Below are 20915 nucleotides of genomic sequence, written 5' to 3'. Positions count from 1 at the left end.
TAAATCAATAGTTAACAGCCCAACTACACAATAGTGTTTGAGTCATTAGATCTGGTATTACTGTTAACATTTTATTTACATTTAAAACCCATTTTGCAACATCTGCCAATCATTTTTAGTTTTTTGCCCAGGTGAGATTTTACGATGATAATAATCCTTGCATTTGATATAGCGTCTTGTCCAGATGATTCAAAGTGCTTTACCTGATATACTGTAAAGTGAGTTGACCATGTATTAAGGTCAGTATACAACTTTTTGGAATTTGATTTTCCTTTGAAGAATGTGGGAGGGGAACTATCAGGAAACAAAATGGGAGGCTGGTAAAAAAAAAATTCCCCCATGGAGTAAAATCATACAACCTGAACAGTAGGTTTATTTGAGTAGCGGTTCATACATTCCTAACTGAAATGAACATTATAAAAGTGCAGAAAGCAATAGAAAGGCATGTCAACACAAGGGACCCAAAGATTTATTTACAAGTAGAGTATCAGACTAAACATCAAATAAAGGATAAGCAAGGTAAACACTTATATGAGAACGGAACGCATTGCAGTGTGAAACATAAGCAAGAATGGAATAAGAAAAACCCATTTGGGCCATCAAACCAACTCCTTCTGTTCACACAAAACCTATCCTCGTGTGGATTCAACACACTCACCACATATCCTGGAGGAAGGTATTGCACAGATTCTCCTTGGCCTTCAAAGCCAATCAGGTAAAAGATTCAGGCTATTCATCCATCTCCACAATTCACTCCTGACCTCCTCCCACTGATGACTTTCTCCAATATCCAGAGTGCCCTCATTATAACTAAACCTTGTTGATATCAGACAGTGAGTGGGGTTACCAGTCAGGCCTAGGTCCAAAGCACAGAGATCAACATATTTATGCGTGAAGTATCAGCTGGAGCTCCTACACTGGGTCATTGACTCAATACAAATGGCTGGACACTAAAAGATAGTGCTAAGACTACTCTAACATCACCTGACAAGCACATAGAGTGATGGAGCGATTGTCTTGGTGACTGGGTGTTAGATGCTGTGTTGCAAATGATATAAAGTTGCAAATCAAAACTGGATTTTATTCCAAACTAAACACTCACACAACAGGCAAAATCACTTTATAATTGTAAATGCTCTGTGAAGGTGAACATCTTTAAGCAAGGGATAGGTTTGTTCTGACACATTTTATCAAAGAAAGGCGGCTGGTGTCAAGCAATTAGATATTGACACTCAAATAAACCGTGTATAGTATTGCTGTGTCATTAGCACATTCAGCCATTTGAAAAGTGGCAGATTGAAAGGATAGGTGAAGTGCTCCAGAGAAATAGTATAAAAATATTCTTATGGCTTTAATATTTGTTTTATTAATGAACACATCATCTTAAATAAAAGCAGAACACTTCAGCTCATTTGATCTCAGCAACAACAATGCCTGTGATCTTCAAATTATAGAATCATACATTTTTGAACACAAACCAAAATATGCCCCCCCCCACACACACACACACACAGCCTGACCCCCCCCACACACACACACACACACAGCCTGACACTCCCCCCCCCCCCCCACACCACACACCACACAGCCTGACCACCCCCCCCCACACACACACACACACAGCCTGACACTCCCCCACACACACACAGCCTGACCCCCCCCCACACACACACAGCCTGACACCGCCCCCCCACACACACACAGCCTGACACCGCCCCCCCACACACACACAGCCTGACCCCCCACACACACACACAGCCTGACCCCCCCCCCCACACACACGCACACAGCCTGACACCCCCCCCACCGCCACACAGACACACACACAGCCTGACCCCCCCCACACACATACACACACACACAGCCTGACCCCCCCCCACACACATACACACACACACACAGCCTGACACCCCCCCCCCCCCACACACACACGCAGCCTGACCCCCCCCCACACACCCACATACCTCCACACACACCCTGACACATACACACCCCCCACACACACACACCGACACACACACACACACCCTGACACACACACACACACCCTGACACACACACACCGACACACACACACACCGACACACACACACACCCACACACACACCGACACACACACACACACCCTGACACACACACACCGACACACACACACACCGACACACACACCCACACACACACCGACACACACACACACACCCTGACACACACACACCGACACACACACCCTGACACACACACACCCCCCACACACACACACCGACACACACACACCCTGACACACACACACCCCCCACACACACACACCGACACACACACACCCTGACACACACACACCGACACACATCAACACACCCCCCACACACACACACCGACACACACACACACCCACACACACACCCTGACACACACACACCCCCCACACACACACACACCGACACACACACACCCTGACACACACACACCCCCACACACACACACACCGACACACACACACCCTGACACACACACACCGACACACACACACCCCCCACACACACACACACCCTGACACACACACACCGACACACACACACCCCCCACACACACACACACCGACACACACACACCCTGACACACACACACCCCCCACACACACACACACCGACACACACACACCCTGACACACACACACCGACACACACACACACCCACACACACACCCTGACACACACACACCGACACACACACACACCCACACACACACCCACACACTGACCCTTAGGCAGGTCAGTCACCCCCACACCCCACACACACCCACACACACAGCCTGACCCCCCCCCCCCCCCACACACACACACACACAGCCTGACCCCCCCACACACACACACACACACCCACACACAGAGCCTGACCCCCCGCCCACACACACCCACACAGCCTGACCCCCCCACACACACAGCCTGACCCCCCTCACACACAGCCTGACCCCCCTCACACACAGCCTGACCCCCCCCCACACACACCCCCACACACACACAGCCTGACCCCCCCCCCCACACACACACAGCCTGACCCCCCCCACACACACAGCCTGACCCCCCCTCACACACACAGCCTGACCCCCCCACACACACATACACCCACACACAGAGCCTGACCCCCCGCCCACACACACCCACACAGCCTGACCCCCCCACACACACAGCCTGACCCCCCACACACACACACCCTGACACCCCCCCACCCACACACACACACAGACACACACACACACAGTCTAACAGTGACAGGAGCAGCCCTAACCCTCAGGCTGGTCAGTCACCCCCCGCACAGAGAGACATAGAGTCACCTACACACACGCCAGACACATGGAGAGACACACACACACCACAGCAAGAGATACACATACACCAGCGACATAGAGGCACACACATAGACACAAACACACACACACAAATACACTTGCACGGACACAATTATGTTTAATTATGTGATTTCTTCTTTTCAAGTTCCTACATCGGCAAAAGGTCCTGACCTTATATAGAAAGATTTTAAGAGCCATTTATCAAATGCCAAATGAAGCCGATCAGCTGTATCTTAAAAAATGGGCACGACAAGAATTTAAACAGAATAAAAATGCAACAGATCCAGTAAGGAGCATCTTGTTTGTTTATTTTTTTAATAGTTATATTTGTTATAATTATTGTGTCAAAGTGATTCACACAGTAAGTTACTTTGAAGTCTATTAATTGAAATGTAGCCAAGCATGACATCGAATTTGGGTCAGTAATACCACACATACAGCAATGAGATATTACAAAATGCAGTTGTTTTGATAAATTTGGAATATTGCCCAGAACATCACGGGAACTCCCTGCTCTTTGAAATCGTGTTAATCCTTAACCTACCTGAACAGACTTAATGGGATCTTAGTTCAACATCTCACCTGAAAAACAGGACCTCCAACAATGTGTCAGCCTGGACTACAGACTCAATTCCTGGTGGGAATTGAGTCAAACTTCTGTACCAGAGGCGAAAGTGCTTTCAAGATGAGTGAAGCCAATATGTTCACGACAAATATTAACCATGAAAGCACTTTCCTACTTTTCGTGGTTAGATTTTAAAACGCCTGCTCTAATGACTGGCGTACAAAATCCTTCCGCCTCACTCTTTCCGTCTCTGTTTTCAAAATCCTCGGAAGACCCATCTCTTTGACTGCCCCTTCAGCCAACTCCCCCATCGCCCTTCCGGTTTGGCTCCGCTCCTTTTGAGATGTTCTTCCTGCATGCTGTCTAAGTGCAGTTGTTGTTGTCAAGACTTGAACAAAGTTGCTCAATTGGGATAGTTGAGTTTGATTATTCTTCTGGTAAAGGTAACATTACTGCTGACTTAAATTGGGAAACATAAAGACACATTTGATTGGTAATTAATTTATTCCAACATATAATAATTTTGTTATAGCAACACTTACAGAGAGTGAAGTTTTCATCTGATTCTTACCTCCGGTTAATAAGTGAATGTGTTGTTTCTCATCCTCTCCCCCACCCCAACCCCACTCTCGCCCACTCCCCATTAGGATACAGTACGAATGATGCTCACACATGGAAACCTGCAACTTCAGGAATTGGAGAAAATGCTTCGTTTAGCAAAATAACGCAGACATCAGTGTGCCGCTCCTGTTGCAGATTTTCCAAGACACTTTGTGGTTCTGCTGGAACATTTGTAGCAGTATTTCTGGTTCTGACAAATGTCTTCACAGACTGGCAACAGTAACTGAACATTTCCCTTAAAATAATTGCTTGAAATGATTCAATCTCCATGCCCTGGAAGTTTGGGGGAACGCATTGTATTCTTATGTTGAAGGGTATGCTGTGTTTTAGAACCATTTAGCACAACATGTCCTTATAAGAGATCCATTACTTATTCCCATTTATAAATTACATTAGGGCATAACCTTTTACCATGGAACCTAAACAGTACTATTTGGAAAGTAGGAGAAAAGTAATTATTTCAAAATGGTTAATGCCACTCTAGACAAGTGCTTACTTCCAAGCTGTTAACTAAGGTTTATCGCACCAATTCTCTTCTGGAGCCTTTTACATTGATATTCACTGGTGAGCTTGAACATGTAATAATAATCCTTGTATTTGATATAGCGCCTTATCATGTCTTTGTGACGTCTCAAAGCGCTTCGTAGGATATTCCTGTAAAGTGAATTGACTGTACATATGAAACATCACTGAATACAATAATATACTATGTATGTTTTAAAATGTGATTCTTTATGCAGACACCTTCAGTTGCACCTTTTCCAAATCCCTGTGAATGTAGACACTAATTTGTGCTCACATTGTCATACCCTGTATCACCCATAGAGTTACAGCCTACTGTTAATGCTTACACTTGTTTGAGTCAATGTTTTTGAGTCTGCCTCAAGTATTGTATAATAATGTAATACCAACCCAGATAATAACATATCCTGCACCAAGCACATTCCCAATGCACAAGATCACAAAAGGGCTTCTGATCACGATCCGAAAACAACTGCTGGAACATGATTGTCTGTGTAAATTAGATGAGGAGAGAATTGGACACAGTTTTGGTGTCTTCTTGCCCCCATCTCCCACATTGGCTGTTTGTAGAACAATGCTCTGCACAAGTTGGCTGCCATGTTCGGCCACAAAACATAGTCATACTACTTTACTGTATATCCTTTCATCTTCCCAGCATGAAAGGCATATACGCATGTAAGGATTATTATTATAATACAAAAAAATTAGCTGACAACTAACTAAAGCTATGGGGATAATCATTTGAGGCCAAATTCAGTATTGCAAGCACTTGAATAGGCTCTCCTTAATTTTTTTTAACATATCTTTTGCCACAATATCACATAGAGGTTAAAATGTGGTCAGTGTTGTGATAATTGTTACATACCAGATTTTTCACTATGAAGTCTACTGCTGTTTGCATAGGCTAGTCTGGATTTTTTTTGAAAAACGCTATTCAGTTTTTGAAATGTTGCACAATCCAACGTAAATCATTTTCATAAATAAAAATTGATGTTTAGCAATGCCAGAAGGTGCAGAATTGAGAACAAAATTAAAACACAGCTGGAACGTTTGAAAGTGTGCAGTTGGGGCAGGCAAGATGGAGCCTAAGACGAATGTCCAATGTATAATTTACTGAGGCCTGGATGTTTGACTGATTCTTGGCTTGCAGGAAGGTCGCCCAGGTGTCTGATAAAAATGGGTGCTTGGATCATCTTGGAGGCTGATGAACGGATGTGCGACTGATTTAGTGGCAGAGGCATGAGCGCACAATCTTTTCCAGTGGTAGAGAAAAAAAGTCCTTTGCTGAATTGCCAATCTGTTTTGTGCCCTCCAAATGTGAAAAATATAGAAAATCATTCAGTAAAATATTGGACAAAAAACAGAAAAAAAAGATCAAGTTCCACCAACCCTATATTTGCAATTCCTATGTATCCAGCAATGTTTTTTTCTGTCTTAAATGTACATTCCAAAGATGTACAGATCTCAGAGGAAAATATGAACAGAAGTAAATCCAGGTACACAAATCCAGACACATATTCTGAATATATGCCTCCTGACTAAAGTTAAAAAAATAAACTCACCAATGCAATTGGTTTGCCTCTATAAAAGTATATTTAACATGGTGAATGTTTGTTCACATTATCTTTTTGAGTAATGTTCACTATTATTAGTGGTGTGGGAAAGAGGTACAAGGTTATGTAAATTACACTAAACTAATAATAATGCAAAACATTTTATAACAGTTTGTTTACAGCCAAGTGCCTATTCAAAGAAATAAACTATATATATTGTCCTGACAAGGTACATTATGTATGTAGTATCCCTAACAAAGTTAAAATATTTTAAAAGGTTTTGTACAAAAAATGACAGTTAGCAAAGACAGCACTGTGGCTCATATTTACAACATACTATAAAATTGATTTTCTAAAAATTAAAAATGAATGTCCATACCTATTAACTGCAGCTTTTTGTGAGCACAATCCAATAATGAACATTCAACAGACACAAGTGAAGTGAATTTTACAAATATGAATGCTAAGTCAATGTACCAAATACAAAATCAAGACCTAATTTCAATTCAATCCAGAAGCCTAGAGAAATAACTTTGATAGCTCTGATTTGTCAAGGGACATAAATTACAGGATTTAGCTTATCTGACATTTTATAATTTGTAAAGATGTTTAACTAGAACAGGAAGCTACATTTTTGAGCCTTCGGTTGGTCACAAGATTACAAGATTGGTTTGGATAAAATCATGACTACTCCCTGTTTTATTGCTTAATACATCAATGCAAATCGTGGCCAACATGGCAAGTTAGACTGAAGTTAGGCAACTTTTTAGAATGTATTTTTGGCCGCTTTTGACATTAGCGATCATGTCTGTGCCCGTTGGCTACCTCATTAAGACTGAAGCATGCAGCACTGCCAAGTTGTTGAGTGGTCACCAGCCTGCCTAATTATTACATAAAATCCCTTCATTTGGCAAAACCTTTAATGCTTCAAAAACTATCATTCTTACACCAATACAATGAAAGAATATTGTAAATCAGAAATTGTCTTTACTTCACAACAATCAAGTTGCAAATTTGGTGCAGAAATTGTAACTGTCAAATAGTCGTCCTTTCAAACCTGTAAAGGACTGAACAAGATTGATGCCTGTAAAGTCCAATGGCATTAGGAATGCAGTAATGCTGCTGACCCTACTCCTTTTCTCCAGTTAGCTGCCTAATAGTTCTAATCTTCTCTACCTTGTATTAATGCTACAGTAATTAATTAATCATTATGACTTACAATAATCAATTGTGGATTAAAATAAAAAATATTGCCTAACACTGACTCAAATCCATTTAGTTCTGTTAATGCTGTTGTTAACATAGCAAGACACTAAAACTGGAAAACAGTTCAGAAAAAAATGCCTGATTACATAACCCGATTGAGTGCTGCATTGCCTCGACACAACGATCCTACTAACAACCCCATCCATTGCACTAATGATAGATGAAGTAAGGTTTTTTTTAGAATTTGTACTAAATGTGACATAATGATTAAAGAGATTGTATCTTTGCGTCTCAGAGCACATAATATTCAACCTGTAGGCATGTCTGGTACATTTTTCAGTCAGTACATTTCATCTAATCTTTTCACGTAATATCGAAGATGATACATATTCAAATAACAACAAACTACAATTATGCATCTAAATACTCAAATCACAATAATACTTTCATGTACATTATTTTGCATTCAATCCAGGCAACATACAGCAATCGTATTGAGAAAGATTTAGGTGCACCATTTGCATTCCCTTTTGTGCCATACAGGAATGTGAGACTAGAGTTGTTTGCTCAATATATATTTACAGCACTTTCCAAAAGTAGCAATTTACAAATCCGTATATATCCATGACTCAGAGCATGCTGTTCATTAGTAAACTGACCTTGTTGCTCGCAGTTTCTGTACACAGATCTTGCAAACCCATTTGTAATTGTCTATTTCCAAGAGGCCAAGAAAAAACCTGTAAACTGAAGCCCAAATGATCTTAAATCTATGATAATGAGATGTAATATTCTGTAGTGCATTGAATTCCAAATTGGACCCAGGAAAGATGTTGAATGTGTGAGATATTTACTCCACAGAATACACATTTGAACAGAACTTTGTGTTAGAAAGAGACATATCCAAACAGCATTTGCTAGCTTTCTTTCTGCATTTTAGTCCTAAGTTTTTCTAGCTCTTCTTCCAAGCTCTTAATTTGCTCTAGCAGAGCAACTTTATCCTGCTGGGCCTTCTGATCGGCTTGACACCTTGCCTCGTCAATCTTTCTCTCGTACCATTTTTCCATCTGCGTGGAAACCGCCTCAAAAAAATACTGAGTGATCTCCAGCGCTGGGGAACTGGCTTTCATTTGTGTGGCAGGTTGTTCTGCTTTGTGTCCAGCAGAGTGCAACGTAGTTTCTTCTTGTCTGTGCCTTGTAGTGAGAGACTTTCGCGTCTGAGTGCTTCTGCTTTGATTGCGTCCCCCAACAATTGGTGCTTGGTCAGGCTTTGGGACTAAGCTTTCGTTAGCAATCTGAAACTTGACTTGTCCAGATTTGGCCAAAGGCTGCTCCAGAGACGGCACCTCATGGCGGATCCTAGTCGAGGGCTTCTCCTTTGGTCTGACAGCTGGAGATGTGGGTTGCGCCATGTTTGAGACAGCACTAGTGGCGGCAGATACCACAGGCTGCGTTGCTCCTGCGGAAATAAACACATACGAATCTCAAAACAAGTCTTAATTTCGTAAACCCAAATTATCTCACTGATCCAGGAAAATCCAACCTGGAGTACAAAATGAGACAGGAAGTATACAACAACAACTTGCATTTATATAGGGCCCTTCACACTGGGTAGTGTCCCAGAGCACTTGACAGTCTGACCCTGAGCCAGGGGGAGAGGGAGGGGAGAGGTGACTATAAGCACGATCAAAAAGGAAAGTCTTTAGACGGGATTTGAAAGTAGGGAGGGATTGAGGGAGAGAGATCCAGAGTTTCGGGGCATAATGGCTGAATCGCGGCCACCGATGGGAATGGAAGTGGGGTAGAAAGGAAAGCTGGGGATCAAACCTGACGCCTAAGTTGCACACTGCTTCGGAGAGTCTGTGGGAGACCCCGGGGAAATTGAGGAGTTCAGACTCGCAGGAGAGAAGACATTGATGGGAGCCAAAGAGTATGGCTTCTGACTTGCCGACATTCAGCCGCAGGAAATTTGCACTCATCCAGGCCTTGATGTCCATCAAACAAGCTGATACGATATCAGCAGACTGGGAGTCACAGCTGGAGGAGAAGTAGATTTGGGTGTCATCTGCATACATGTAGAAGTTGACCCCATGTCTGCGGATGACGCGCCGAGAGGGAACATAATAATAATAATAATAATCCTTGCATTTGATATAGCGCTTTTCACGTCGGGAGGACGTCCCAAAGTGCTTCACAGATCACACTGTAAAGTGAATTGACTGTATATTTGTGGGCGAACGCGGCAGCCAATTGCGCACAGCAATGTCCCACAAACAGTCGTAGATTGAAAATGACCAATTTATTATTGTTTTTGGTTTTGGAGGGATTATTATTAGGCTCTGTGTGGAGTAAGGAAACTTGCCCAAGGTTTCGCCCTCTGCCTGGAATTGAACTCAGGTCTCTCGCTTGCAAAGCGAGTGCTCTAACCACTGAGCTACAGGACTCCACAAACATGTAGATAAGGACAAGAAGGGGGCCAAGGATGGAGCCTAGGGGTACCCCACAAGTATAATACACAAGTATGCACTTCGGGTAGTTTTAATAACATACGGGAGAGAGTGCACATTCCATTCCAACAATCTATCCGGCGTTTCCATATGTAGGAGGGGTGCATGGAATTCTCAGTTTAGTTGGATACTCTTAAGCACGGTGATGGGTTTCCGCATGTGTCATAGACACCCAGCTATCCAAAAAAAATTATATTTTAAAACATTTAGATCTTATTTAAGTGTTTGAAAGTGCTATTGAAAAGATTAAGGAATTTTTTTAAAAAATTCTCAAATGCTCTGTACCTGGTGGGCTATCCTGTTTAATGACAAAGTACTGCTTGCCAGTGGCTTCATCTGAAGGTGGTACTTTGGTGCCTCCTGAATCTTCAGTCAAAGTAGCGTGTAGGCTGATGTAGGGCTGTGGCTGGAGCTGCTCTCCACCGTGCTGTGTCCCACTGCCAGGGTACATGGGGATAGAGCTACAGTCCCTCGTAGCTTGCACTGCACTTTGGCTTGCAGTCTCCACCAAGGTCTCCCCAGCAGGTACTGTAGATTTGGACCTCGATTCTCCTGAAAACTTGAGTTCAAGATTCTGGATCTTAGACATACACCAAGTTTTCAAATCATCTACCACGGAGGCCTAGGGAGAAGAAAAAAGCACACACATCAATTCTCTGACATTTTGTTTTTTCAAAGCACAAATGAACATTGTTTGGTCAATTCATTAAAAAAAACAATATTAGATTAACACAATACAAAATTACATTTGTAATTGCCAGTTTTAACTGAAAATAATTGAGGTTTTGTTCCCATTTGGGGCCAAAGGACTTTCTTATAAGATCTCAGAAGATTTATGAATGGTTAAAACATCTGCTAATAGCATGAGGGATGGGAAGCGGTTAAAATTGTGTTTGCATTATGACCATTGTGTCAGAAGAGGAAGACTCCAAACTGAAATAATAATAAATACATTGGGACTTGGAATCACATAGGAATCACTTGGAACTGACACTCATGGATTGAGTGACCAAATTAGTATTAATTTTTAAAGAAAATCTTTTTAAAGGGATTATTACCCCTGGAAAAGCAATCCAGCAATCAACTAACATCTGGGTTCCTACTTACTGCTAGGTAAACAGAGGCATGTGGAGTAAAGAAACTTGCCCAATATTTCACCCTGCCCGGGAATCGAACCCAAGTCCTCTCGCTTGTGAGGCGAGTTCTCTAATCAATGATACTTAAAGATCCCAGGGCACTAAAAGAGAAGGAAGCTTTTCCTGGTATTCTGACTAACAATCCCCCAAATAAAATTGGTCACTTACTCCATGGTTGTTTGTGTGACATTGCTGAATGCAACTGACTGGGGGTTTTGCCCCCCAAAATACATAGTCAATCCACTTTACAGTATATCCTATGATAGTGCTTTGAGACATCTAAGCGACGTGATAAGGCGCTATATCAAATTCAAGGATTATTTATAAAATGCAAACAGGGAATGAGTTGACTGAAGGGCGAGGCAATAACTGAATGCCCTAAAGCTGATGTGTTCTAGGCTTTGTGAGTCAGAGCGATGTACACAGGTGAGGAGACATTGCACCTGGTTTACACCTGGATGTGCAAGTTGCTGAATTCAGTCTCAACTTTGAAGCCAGTTTTCTGCAATTCTTACAAAACTTACAAAAGAACAGCTTAACATGAAGGTGTATTGAAAGATTTTTCCAAATTCTGAATACTCTGAAATGCTACATAAATAAAGTAAATCTAGACCCAATGGAATCTCGACCACAAGGTTTCCTGCGAAAATGCAGTCTGTATGTTAAAGTGCCAGTAACGCTACCGTCTTTCAAAGGAGCATTTTTCGCACTACATTGCACAACAAAAATCTAAAGAAACCTTGAATAATTTGCTACAAAAATACACAATCAATACTTTTTACTGTGAATCTTGTGAAGTGCTTGATTTGAAAGGTGCTATATCAAATGCAAGGGTTATTATTATATATTTATTTTTGCCCTTTATGAAAGGCTGCTTTTACCTGCCGTTTCTCTCCCTCGATCTGCTCTAATACAGCACGCTGGTCGATTCGGTGCAAGCATTCAGTCCTCTCGGCTGAGATACGCTCAGATGTTAGCTTATCCAAGACTTTGATCTGAGGATTAAACATAAAGGATTTACACAGCTCACAAGCACTGAATTGGTACAAGAATTACACAATCCAAATTGAACATCTTCAAACACGAAAAACAAGCTGCAGCAATGCCCCAGGTTTTAATGGATTGGGTTTAAAGTTGCCCAAAATATTGCAAAGATAGATCTTTTCAATTTGTTTTTAACATTTCTTAAAAGTCCGAATTATATTCTAGCTGTGGTTTCTCTTTGATTGCTGAAATCAATGCTTGAGGTGGAGGATAGGAACTGGGCTCCTGATCAAAATGATCCCCAATCGACGCACTAATGGTGTAATGTAAATGACTCATCAGATAAAATATTGAGGAAGAAGTGGTTTCATACCAAGCTTTATTCAGCACTTGAAAATTAAACAAATAGTTCTATATTTAAGTCCTCTCCAGTAATTATTCTCACACACATAGACACATAGATACAATCTCCACAGCGTTTAGCCAATTCCAAAGCTTTTGTAGTGAGGCAGGAGTGATATATGCCTTTGTGAGTCACAGGATGATTTATAAGAATGAACATCCTATCAATGGGTTTTAATTTATCTTCTATTTAAAATAAATAATCCTTACATTTGAAACAGAGTTTTATCAGGTCATCGAAACGGCTCGAAGCGTTTATTGGATTTACTGTAAAGTTAGTGATTGCATTTGTGGGTAATCGCAGGAGCCGATTTGCTTCACGGCAATGATCTCAAACAGCCATGAAGTGAATGGTTAATCTTATCTGGGGAGTGTTTTGCCAGGACACCAGGACAAACTCCATTTGTGGCAAGTCCCAGAAAAGCAAGCAGATTCTGGCAAATTAATACAATGTCTTGTAGACAAAATCAAGCTTGGGTGTCCCTGTTTTTCTCTCTCTGTCTCACTGCATACCTCCCTACCCCACAGCAACTCTGTACAGTTTCCAATCTACAATCAATTTGGCTACCATCACACTAAACTGACACTGACCATATGCAATCTGTTTGGTGCTTTGGTTATTGTACGTTGACAATATTGTGCACTGCAGAGTTTATCATCAAAGCGAATAATCAACATCAGCATTCCCCTCCCCCACCTCCACCCCACCTTTTTATCTTGGCAAACCATAGAGTTTCCTGAGCCAGGTATTGTTGAGACTCGGCACCCTATCTAGTAACAGCCTCAGAAGGAGAGTGATCCGTCATGCAACCTTTCTTTCGAGGAATTTAAGGACGGAACATTTTAGTACAAGGGGTTGAACACCCCCACTTTAAAAACACAGACTTGATTTCCCCTGAACTGAAAGGATTTCAATCCTGCTGGTGTCAATCTATCAAACGAGAGGTGTTGCACATTTCACTGCGTTCATCATTTCTGCAGAGAATAACTCCAGGCAGCACCAAGCTATCAGTCACGGTGGGAGTTTATCCTCGAGGCAGACAGACATCAATTTCACACACAATGAACCACAAAACCCTGGAGGGGGGGAAGGAACTTGAAGAATACTATAAATTATTAAAATTGAGAGTAATCCGAAGACATTTTCTTGTCTCAACACTGGCAAAATAATATCCTTGAATAACCTCAAGATCTAAAGGTGAGGCAAGTCAAAACATTATTCTCCTACCTCATATTTGTTTTTCCGTTCTAGTTGTCCGAGCTTTGCATTTATTTTCCCTTGTACGGTCTCAATTTCAGCTTTGATCTCTTCCTTTGTGGCTTCTAGGCTGTTCTCCAGTTTGTGGATAAGTGGCTCACATCGACAACCATTTATAGGGGCCTGTTAGGAGGGAACACACAGAACAGTCACTCAAATCAGCCAAACTTGATCACATTCAGAATTCCATCAGCAACATGCATTGGCACAAAGTTCTAATGATGGTAATAGTTTCCACATGAGAGGACTATATATTATTGCCACCAGCAAGATAGGTTTGACACATGTTCACGGCATACATTGATCAGAATCATCTGTTTCAAAAGTAGAGATAACCAGCATTTCCTATTGCTAGGCAGAATGTATCTGCTTTACATTGCGCGTGTAACTTTAAAATAAATTACAAGGAGTAGGTAGTGTGAAGCACATCCCGTTACTAGCAGCATTCAGTCATTACAAATCCCGTGAGATTCCAGGTTTCAACTTATGGTTTAGGCCTCCAACAAGACAATGCATAGAAACTCTTTACATCTGATTCCTCCAATCGCCGTTTAAGGAGCTTGTGTCGGAAGGAATAACATGCGCCTCTGACTGTCATTTGACCCAGTCGTAGGTATAACATGGCTCAAGAACACACAACATAAACACTGGAGTTTGCTTGTTTGGGGAAACCTCAAATGTTTGTATGTACAGGGGGAACCCCATTATAATATTCTTCAATACAGCACTGCTCTGCTTATAAGATCATCCCTGTTATTCAGTGAGCAAGCCTGCTTCCTATACTGTAAAATGGGCAATTTCCTACGTTGACACGTGCACAGCATGTAGGAAGTGGCAGCGATCTGATGACCTGGAATGCCGGTCTTTTGGTGCGGGATGTCAGAAACCCGCAAGCGGCAGACAGGCAAAGGCTGTTTTGTTGTTGTTTTGCAAGCTCATTTATAATGCGGGGTTGAAATTTTCTGGATTTTCTGAACAAGCCTACTACAACAGGATTCCACTGTAATGTGAATCTATAGTGGTGTTAATAGAATTCAAATAATACTTTTAGATAAGGAATGCTAGTCATGCAATTTCCTTGTAATGAATTTAATTGCAGCATTTAATTGTCTAGATCCGTACACCAGTGACATGGAGCATTTGTGTCTGTTGTGCAGGACAAGAAAAGTACTCACAGTAATTAGCTAAAGTCTCTACATATTAAAAAAAGTAGCACCAAGGAATGATTTCAAAACCATAATCTAATCTTGGAGTTCGGAACATCAGTGATAACTTGCTTCAATATATTATAATAATAGTTTGATATAGCGCCTTATCGCTCCTTCGAGACAGAATATACTGTAATGTGAATTGACTGTATATTATGTGGGCGAAATTCTCTGTCCATGTGATTTCTTCAATTAGTTCACTCCGCAATATATACGGTCAATATTTCTCCCCACAAAATATACAATCAATTCACTTTACAGTGGAAAGTGGAAATGTATTTGCAAGCCAACCAAGTCAGTCAGTGTAACTCTGTGATTACCTGCATGATTTTGCCATCTTTGTTTCTGTATAAAGTATAGAGCTGGTACGCTCGGAAATTGTGAGGGAGGACAGTTTGCTGTGGGGGTGGTGAACAACAGTGATGCTTGCTTCTCCTTTTCTTAAGGTCTTTGCTGCACTGTTCAGGTTGCTGGTCTGTTAATGGAGGAGGATCAGACAGAGCTGAAATCTGCATACAAATACAAAGTTCAATCAGTATATTTACATAAGGCAGCTTTAGGTCCTAGTCAAAGGCAATTTATTTACGCAATAAAGCCACGCTTAAAATACTGAGATAACCTCTTCAAACAATGGCAAACATACTTTACTCCTAAGATCTGTCATATGCAAACTTTGAAAGAACCATCACATTTATAACTAAATAGCATTTATCAGTGACAATAGTGAGCCTGGCAAGTGGCCAACACATATAGCTTTTACAAAACGCAGAATACTGCAGATACTAGAAATCTGAAACAAAAACAGACGTCCCTGGGAACACTCAGCAAGTCAGGCAGCGTCTATGGAGAAAGGAAAGTGAGTCAACGTTTCGGGTCCACGGCCCTTCTTCAGAACTGGCTTCTCCTTCCTTTTGTTTCAGTGGGTGACTCACAAGGACTACAAATAGTTTAATGAGAAAGCTCACCATTGCCACTTTCTCAGGGGAATTAGGGTTGGGTAATAAATGCTGACCTGCCAAGTCTTGCCCACAAACTCTACATTTAGCTATTAATGAAAGAATTAAGGAGCTACGGCTACAAATATTCAACAAGACTATGGACTGGTCTGTCGCAGTAGGCCATAGGTACAGTCAAGTCAATTCAATACAGTTCAAGGGAGTGCTAGATTAAATGCTTAGTTAAATTAGGTATTAATTATTATCTAATTATGATCAAATTAAGATTTTACAGGATATGGAAAAAAGGCATAGAAGTGGAATATAAGAAGTTGCCATAGATTTAATGGGGGAACCAGGCTTAATGGGCCAAGTAATCCAACACTATTTACTAACTCAATAAGGGGGGAGAAGAGGAGCAAAGACATATCAAATAAAGTTCCAGAATAGAGGAATATTCGTACAGTAGCCTGCAGTTGTGTTACAATATTGCAATTGCTTCCCTGCTGATCAGAGTCAGGGAGAAGGATTTCTATGTGTTGGTGTGTTAAAACAATTTAATTGAATGATGGTCCGAAACACTGACTATCCAGCGCATTGGGACATCCATCCAATGTGAAAGGCACTATACAAATATAATTTTGTTATTGTTGTATTGTCTTGTTTGGAGGAGTGTCAAAGATGTTTTAAGTTACATTAAGTCCATACCCAATTTAACTGCAATGTCCAAGATGCATCTTAGAACACTTTTTGTAGGAACAAAAGAGAATCTAAAGATGTGGTTCACTTACCAGACTCGACATTGTTCTGTTTACGTAATTTTTGGGGGATGGAAAATTCACGATCAATAATTTAGTTTGATTCATTCATTCTCAATGTTTCTTACAGATAAGCTTGATGAACAACAACAACTTTGATTTATATAGCGCCCTCCACGCCAGATGGGGTCTCAGAGCGCTTCACAGTAATGGATCCCGGGGCCGAGCCAGAGGGAGAGGGAGGAAGGTGACCAAAAGAAAGGTCTTCAGCTGAGATCTGAAAATAGGAAGAGAGAGGGCGAGGCGAAGGGAGTGAGGGAGTTCCAGAGCCTTGGGAGGACGTCCCAAGGCGCTGGACAGACAGAGTTACGGAACCGAGCTGGGGGTCAGGGTGGGGGAGGGTGGAGGGCAGAGGGGAAAGCAGGGAGATCGAAAGCACGGTCAAAAAGGAGGGTCTTGAGATGGGTCTTGAAGGTGGCAAGGGAGGGGGCGAGGTGGAGGGACCGTGGAATGGAGTTCCAGAGGGTGGGGGTAGAGTGGCGGAAGGCCTGCCAGCCAATAGTGGGGTGAGCAAAGCGGAGGACGTGAAGCAGGCCGGAGCCCGCTGAGCGGAGGGAGAAAGCAGGATGGTAGTGGGTTAGGAGGTCTTAGAGGTAGAGGGTAGCAAGACCGTGGAGGGCGTTGAAGGTGAGGACCAGGATCTTAAACTGTATCCTCTGTGTGATGGGAAGCCAGTGGAGTTGGGCAAGGATGGGGTGATAGGGTCGCGGAGCCTAGTGCGGGAGAGGACACTGGCTGCAGAGTTCTGGATGATCTGCAGCCGGTGTAGGGAGGAGTTGGGGAGGCCGACAAGTAGTGAGTTTGCATAGTCGAGCCTCGATGTAATGAATGCGTGTATGAGGGTTTCGGTGGCCTGCGGTGTGAGACAGTGGTGGAACCGGGCGACGTTGCGGATTTGGGGGAAGGCAGAGCGGGTCATGACGCAGATTTGGGGTAGAAAGGATAGTTGAGGGTCAAACAAGACGTCAAGGTTCTGGGCTTAGCAATGTGGAGTGTGCAACCATGGATGGTGATGCTGTCAGTGCCTGAGGTGTGGAGGCGCTGACAGGAGCCAATCAGGAGAGCCTCAGTCTTGATGACGTTCAACTGGAGAAATTTAGCTCTCATCCAGGACTTGATGTCTGGCAGACATTCTGTCAGGACAGCAGTGGTCCTGGAGTCAAGGGTGGAGGCAGAGAGATAGAGTTGGGTGTCATCCGCATACATGTGGAAGTTGACCCCATGTCTGCGGATGATGTCACCAAGAAGGAGCATATAGATATTGAAGAGGAGGGGACCAAGGACAGAGCCCTGAGGAACTCCACACAAGATGGTCCAGGGCCTAGAGGAGAAGCCGTTTGTGGAGATGAATTGCAGGCGACCTTGCCCAACTCCACTGGCTTCCCATCACATAAGATTACCTTTTCTTTCTGCTTTTTCTTTTTGTCTTTCTTTCTTTTCTGTTCTGGTGTGGCCATTCTTATCAAGTCATCCTTGTTTTTTTTCTTGTGAGGTCCTCGGTCACTGCTGTGGACGTCATCTACCGAGACACTTCCCTATCAGACACCAGAAAATAATGGGTAACAACCCAGCTCGTTCCCATGCTTATCTGCACATTTTAGTTCTTAATGAAAGTAGTAACATGCTACGACTACAGATTTATTTTTACTCGAACGTGTATCTGACACACACAGAAACCCAGCAACATGCTTAAGAATATGTAATCCAAACGCCACTTATTTGTCTGTAATGGAATGCACACTCTCTCTCCGGACAAATACAACCTGCATCCTTAATTCCAGAGAGTATTAGGTGTAGGTTGGTGAGAGTTTAGGGACCCAGGGTGTGCATTAAGGTGCTGCTGCTGTTTTATCAGCTAAAACTGCATAGCTTGCCACTGAAAACTCTGTGGCTCAGGAACACACTGCCTAGACTGCCACAGAGGGTTGACTCAATTCTGAGGTTGTTTCTGAATATTACCACTGGACCTTTAAATGTTAACCTGAACAGATCTTATGATTCTGAGGCAAGAGGTCTGCCAACTGAGCCATGCTGAGATGTATTGTTTTCCATTGATAACCTTTTAACTCAATTAATGTACTAATTATAAACCCTCCCATTAAAAACAAAAGCAGACGTTCTTAACAAAAACTGGAGAAAACCAGTCTTTAAGTAAAGACTGAATTTAATAATTTTTCAAGATTCTACACAATATTACATTTTACGAAAATCATCTTCAGTCTAAGACAATCAATGTTTTGGATGAGATTTTAAACCAAAGCCCCATCTGCCTGTTCGGGTTGGTGCTAAAGATCCCACAGCACTATTCAAAAAGAAAAGGGCGTTTCCCCCAATGTCCTAGCCAACACTCCACCAAATAAAATAGGTCATTCACTTCATGACTCTTTGTGGAACATTGTTTTACGCAACTTGACTGCCGCGTTCATTCACTAAACAGAGTCACTGCACTTTGCAGTATATCCTGCCAAGTGATTTGAGAATCCCTTTGATGTGAAAGACGCTATACCAAGTACAAGGATTATCATGTGATTTTTCAGGCCTCCTGATGCTTATTTATTTACCTTACTCTGAATCATTTCATCCCGAGGTACAGACTGTGCTCGGCGTTCCTCCTTTAACTTCTCCCGCCTTTTCCTCAGGCTTCTCCCACGGCTGAAGCTGAGAACCTAGCAAGGTGAAGACTAACTTATCAAATAACCATAGAGTTTGGGCCACCTTAGTACATAAAAAATATCTGCTCAAAAACAGTCGGTCCCACCCTACCTCCCTAATTTGGTAGATTCACCTTGCAATAACTTGCCAGATTTTGCCAGGACTTTTGGATCGAGGTTAATATCTGACAATGGTTGCCTTCCCAAGGTCATTAGCAAAACCTAAATCCTGCACAGACACAATGGGATGAATGGTCTTCTCTTGTGCCATAAAATTGCTATGGTTCTGCTATGGTTGTGGGGCAATGAGCTTTAAGAAGCACCAAAATGTTGTTCTTTTACCACAATTCACAACATTATTCACTGGAATTATTGGGCCCGGTGTGACCTAAGTTCAGACAATTCAAATGATGCTCACGTAACTTTTACAGTGTTGGTTACTTCCAGGAAATATGCAGAAATCAGTTAGTGGTTGATGTAGAGGAAATGTAAAGGCTCTTCCTTAAAACAAAAGCAGCAACAACTTGCAGCTTAACAACAGTGTCCTTACTGAATAAAGATCTGAGAAGTATTCTACTACTCACCACAACTATTTAAATGCACACTGCAAACAGCTTCCCTAGTACATCGAGAGAGAGAGAGGGGGTGGAGGTGATAGGAGCAGGGAGGGGAGGAGAAGGGAAGGGGAAAGGGAGGGAGCGAAAATACTATTCCAACACTTACCTGCGGTGCTTTAGTGAGAAGAAGAGCCACCTCAGGGTTGTTGCTTTCTCTTGCTGTATCCAGAGGAATCAAGCCTGCCTATGGAAGGAATTCAAGGCTCTCTTACCACAGTCAATAACACCATATATACCGTATAAGGAGCATCAGAACCCCATTCAATGAAACAACACATGGCAATAGATGGGATTTAATATGGTTACAATGGTCTTTAGTATGCCTTCTATTTTGAATTATGAGAAAATATATGAAATGTAGTGTAATTCATTGCAGCATAAAACACCTAGGAACGTTCACTAGTGAGTGCTTGCAATTGGATTGGATTGCAACCATTTCAAATAGTTCAACAACAAATACACAGTCACTACACTTTACAGTAATTCCTGTGAAGCCCTTGACACATTTTGACAATGTGATAAGGTGCTATATCAAATCCAAGGATTACAATTTTGGGACAGGCACCAGGAAGTATTTCTTTACGCAGTT

At 42.3% G+C, this 20915-nt stretch overlaps 2 protein-coding genes across 2 annotated transcripts in view; one reads left to right on the top strand and one right to left on the bottom strand.

The window, feature by feature from the left end:
* Positions 1–3491: 3491 nt before the first annotated feature.
* On the top strand, positions 3492–5243 carry lyrm2 (LYR motif containing 2; the record flags this gene model as incomplete). Its single annotated transcript, XM_007903534.2, is given in 2 exon segments — positions 3492–3632; positions 4559–5243. Coding segments are annotated over 2 exon segments (219 nt in total), but the record flags the coding sequence as incomplete, so codon positions are not given.
* A 1654-nt stretch (positions 5244–6897) lies between these two features.
* ankrd6b (ankyrin repeat domain 6b) overlaps positions 6898–20915 on the bottom strand; it is a 57278-nt gene continuing 43260 nt past the window's right edge. The window contains exons 10-17 of the mRNA XM_042333106.1: positions 20433–20510; positions 19620–19724; positions 18459–18593; positions 15626–15814; positions 14068–14220; positions 12335–12448; positions 10603–10939; positions 6898–9269 (exon numbers count right to left, since the gene is read on the bottom strand). Of these exons, the coding sequence (XP_042189040.1) occupies positions 8728–9269; positions 10603–10939; positions 12335–12448; positions 14068–14220; positions 15626–15814; positions 18459–18593; positions 19620–19724; positions 20433–20510 (1653 nt within the window). The 3' untranslated portion in view covers positions 6898–8727. The remainder of the gene's footprint in view (positions 9270–10602; positions 10940–12334; positions 12449–14067; positions 14221–15625; positions 15815–18458; positions 18594–19619; positions 19725–20432; positions 20511–20915) is intronic.

This window comes from Callorhinchus milii, unplaced genomic scaffold, assembly GCF_018977255.1.
Source record: "Callorhinchus milii isolate IMCB2004 unplaced genomic scaffold, IMCB_Cmil_1.0 Scaffold3, whole genome shotgun sequence".
NCBI lineage: Eukaryota > Metazoa > Chordata > Chondrichthyes > Chimaeriformes > Callorhinchidae > Callorhinchus > Callorhinchus milii.
Note: the sequence above shows the minus strand (reverse complement) of the source record. Positions and strands in the feature narration are given on the sequence as shown.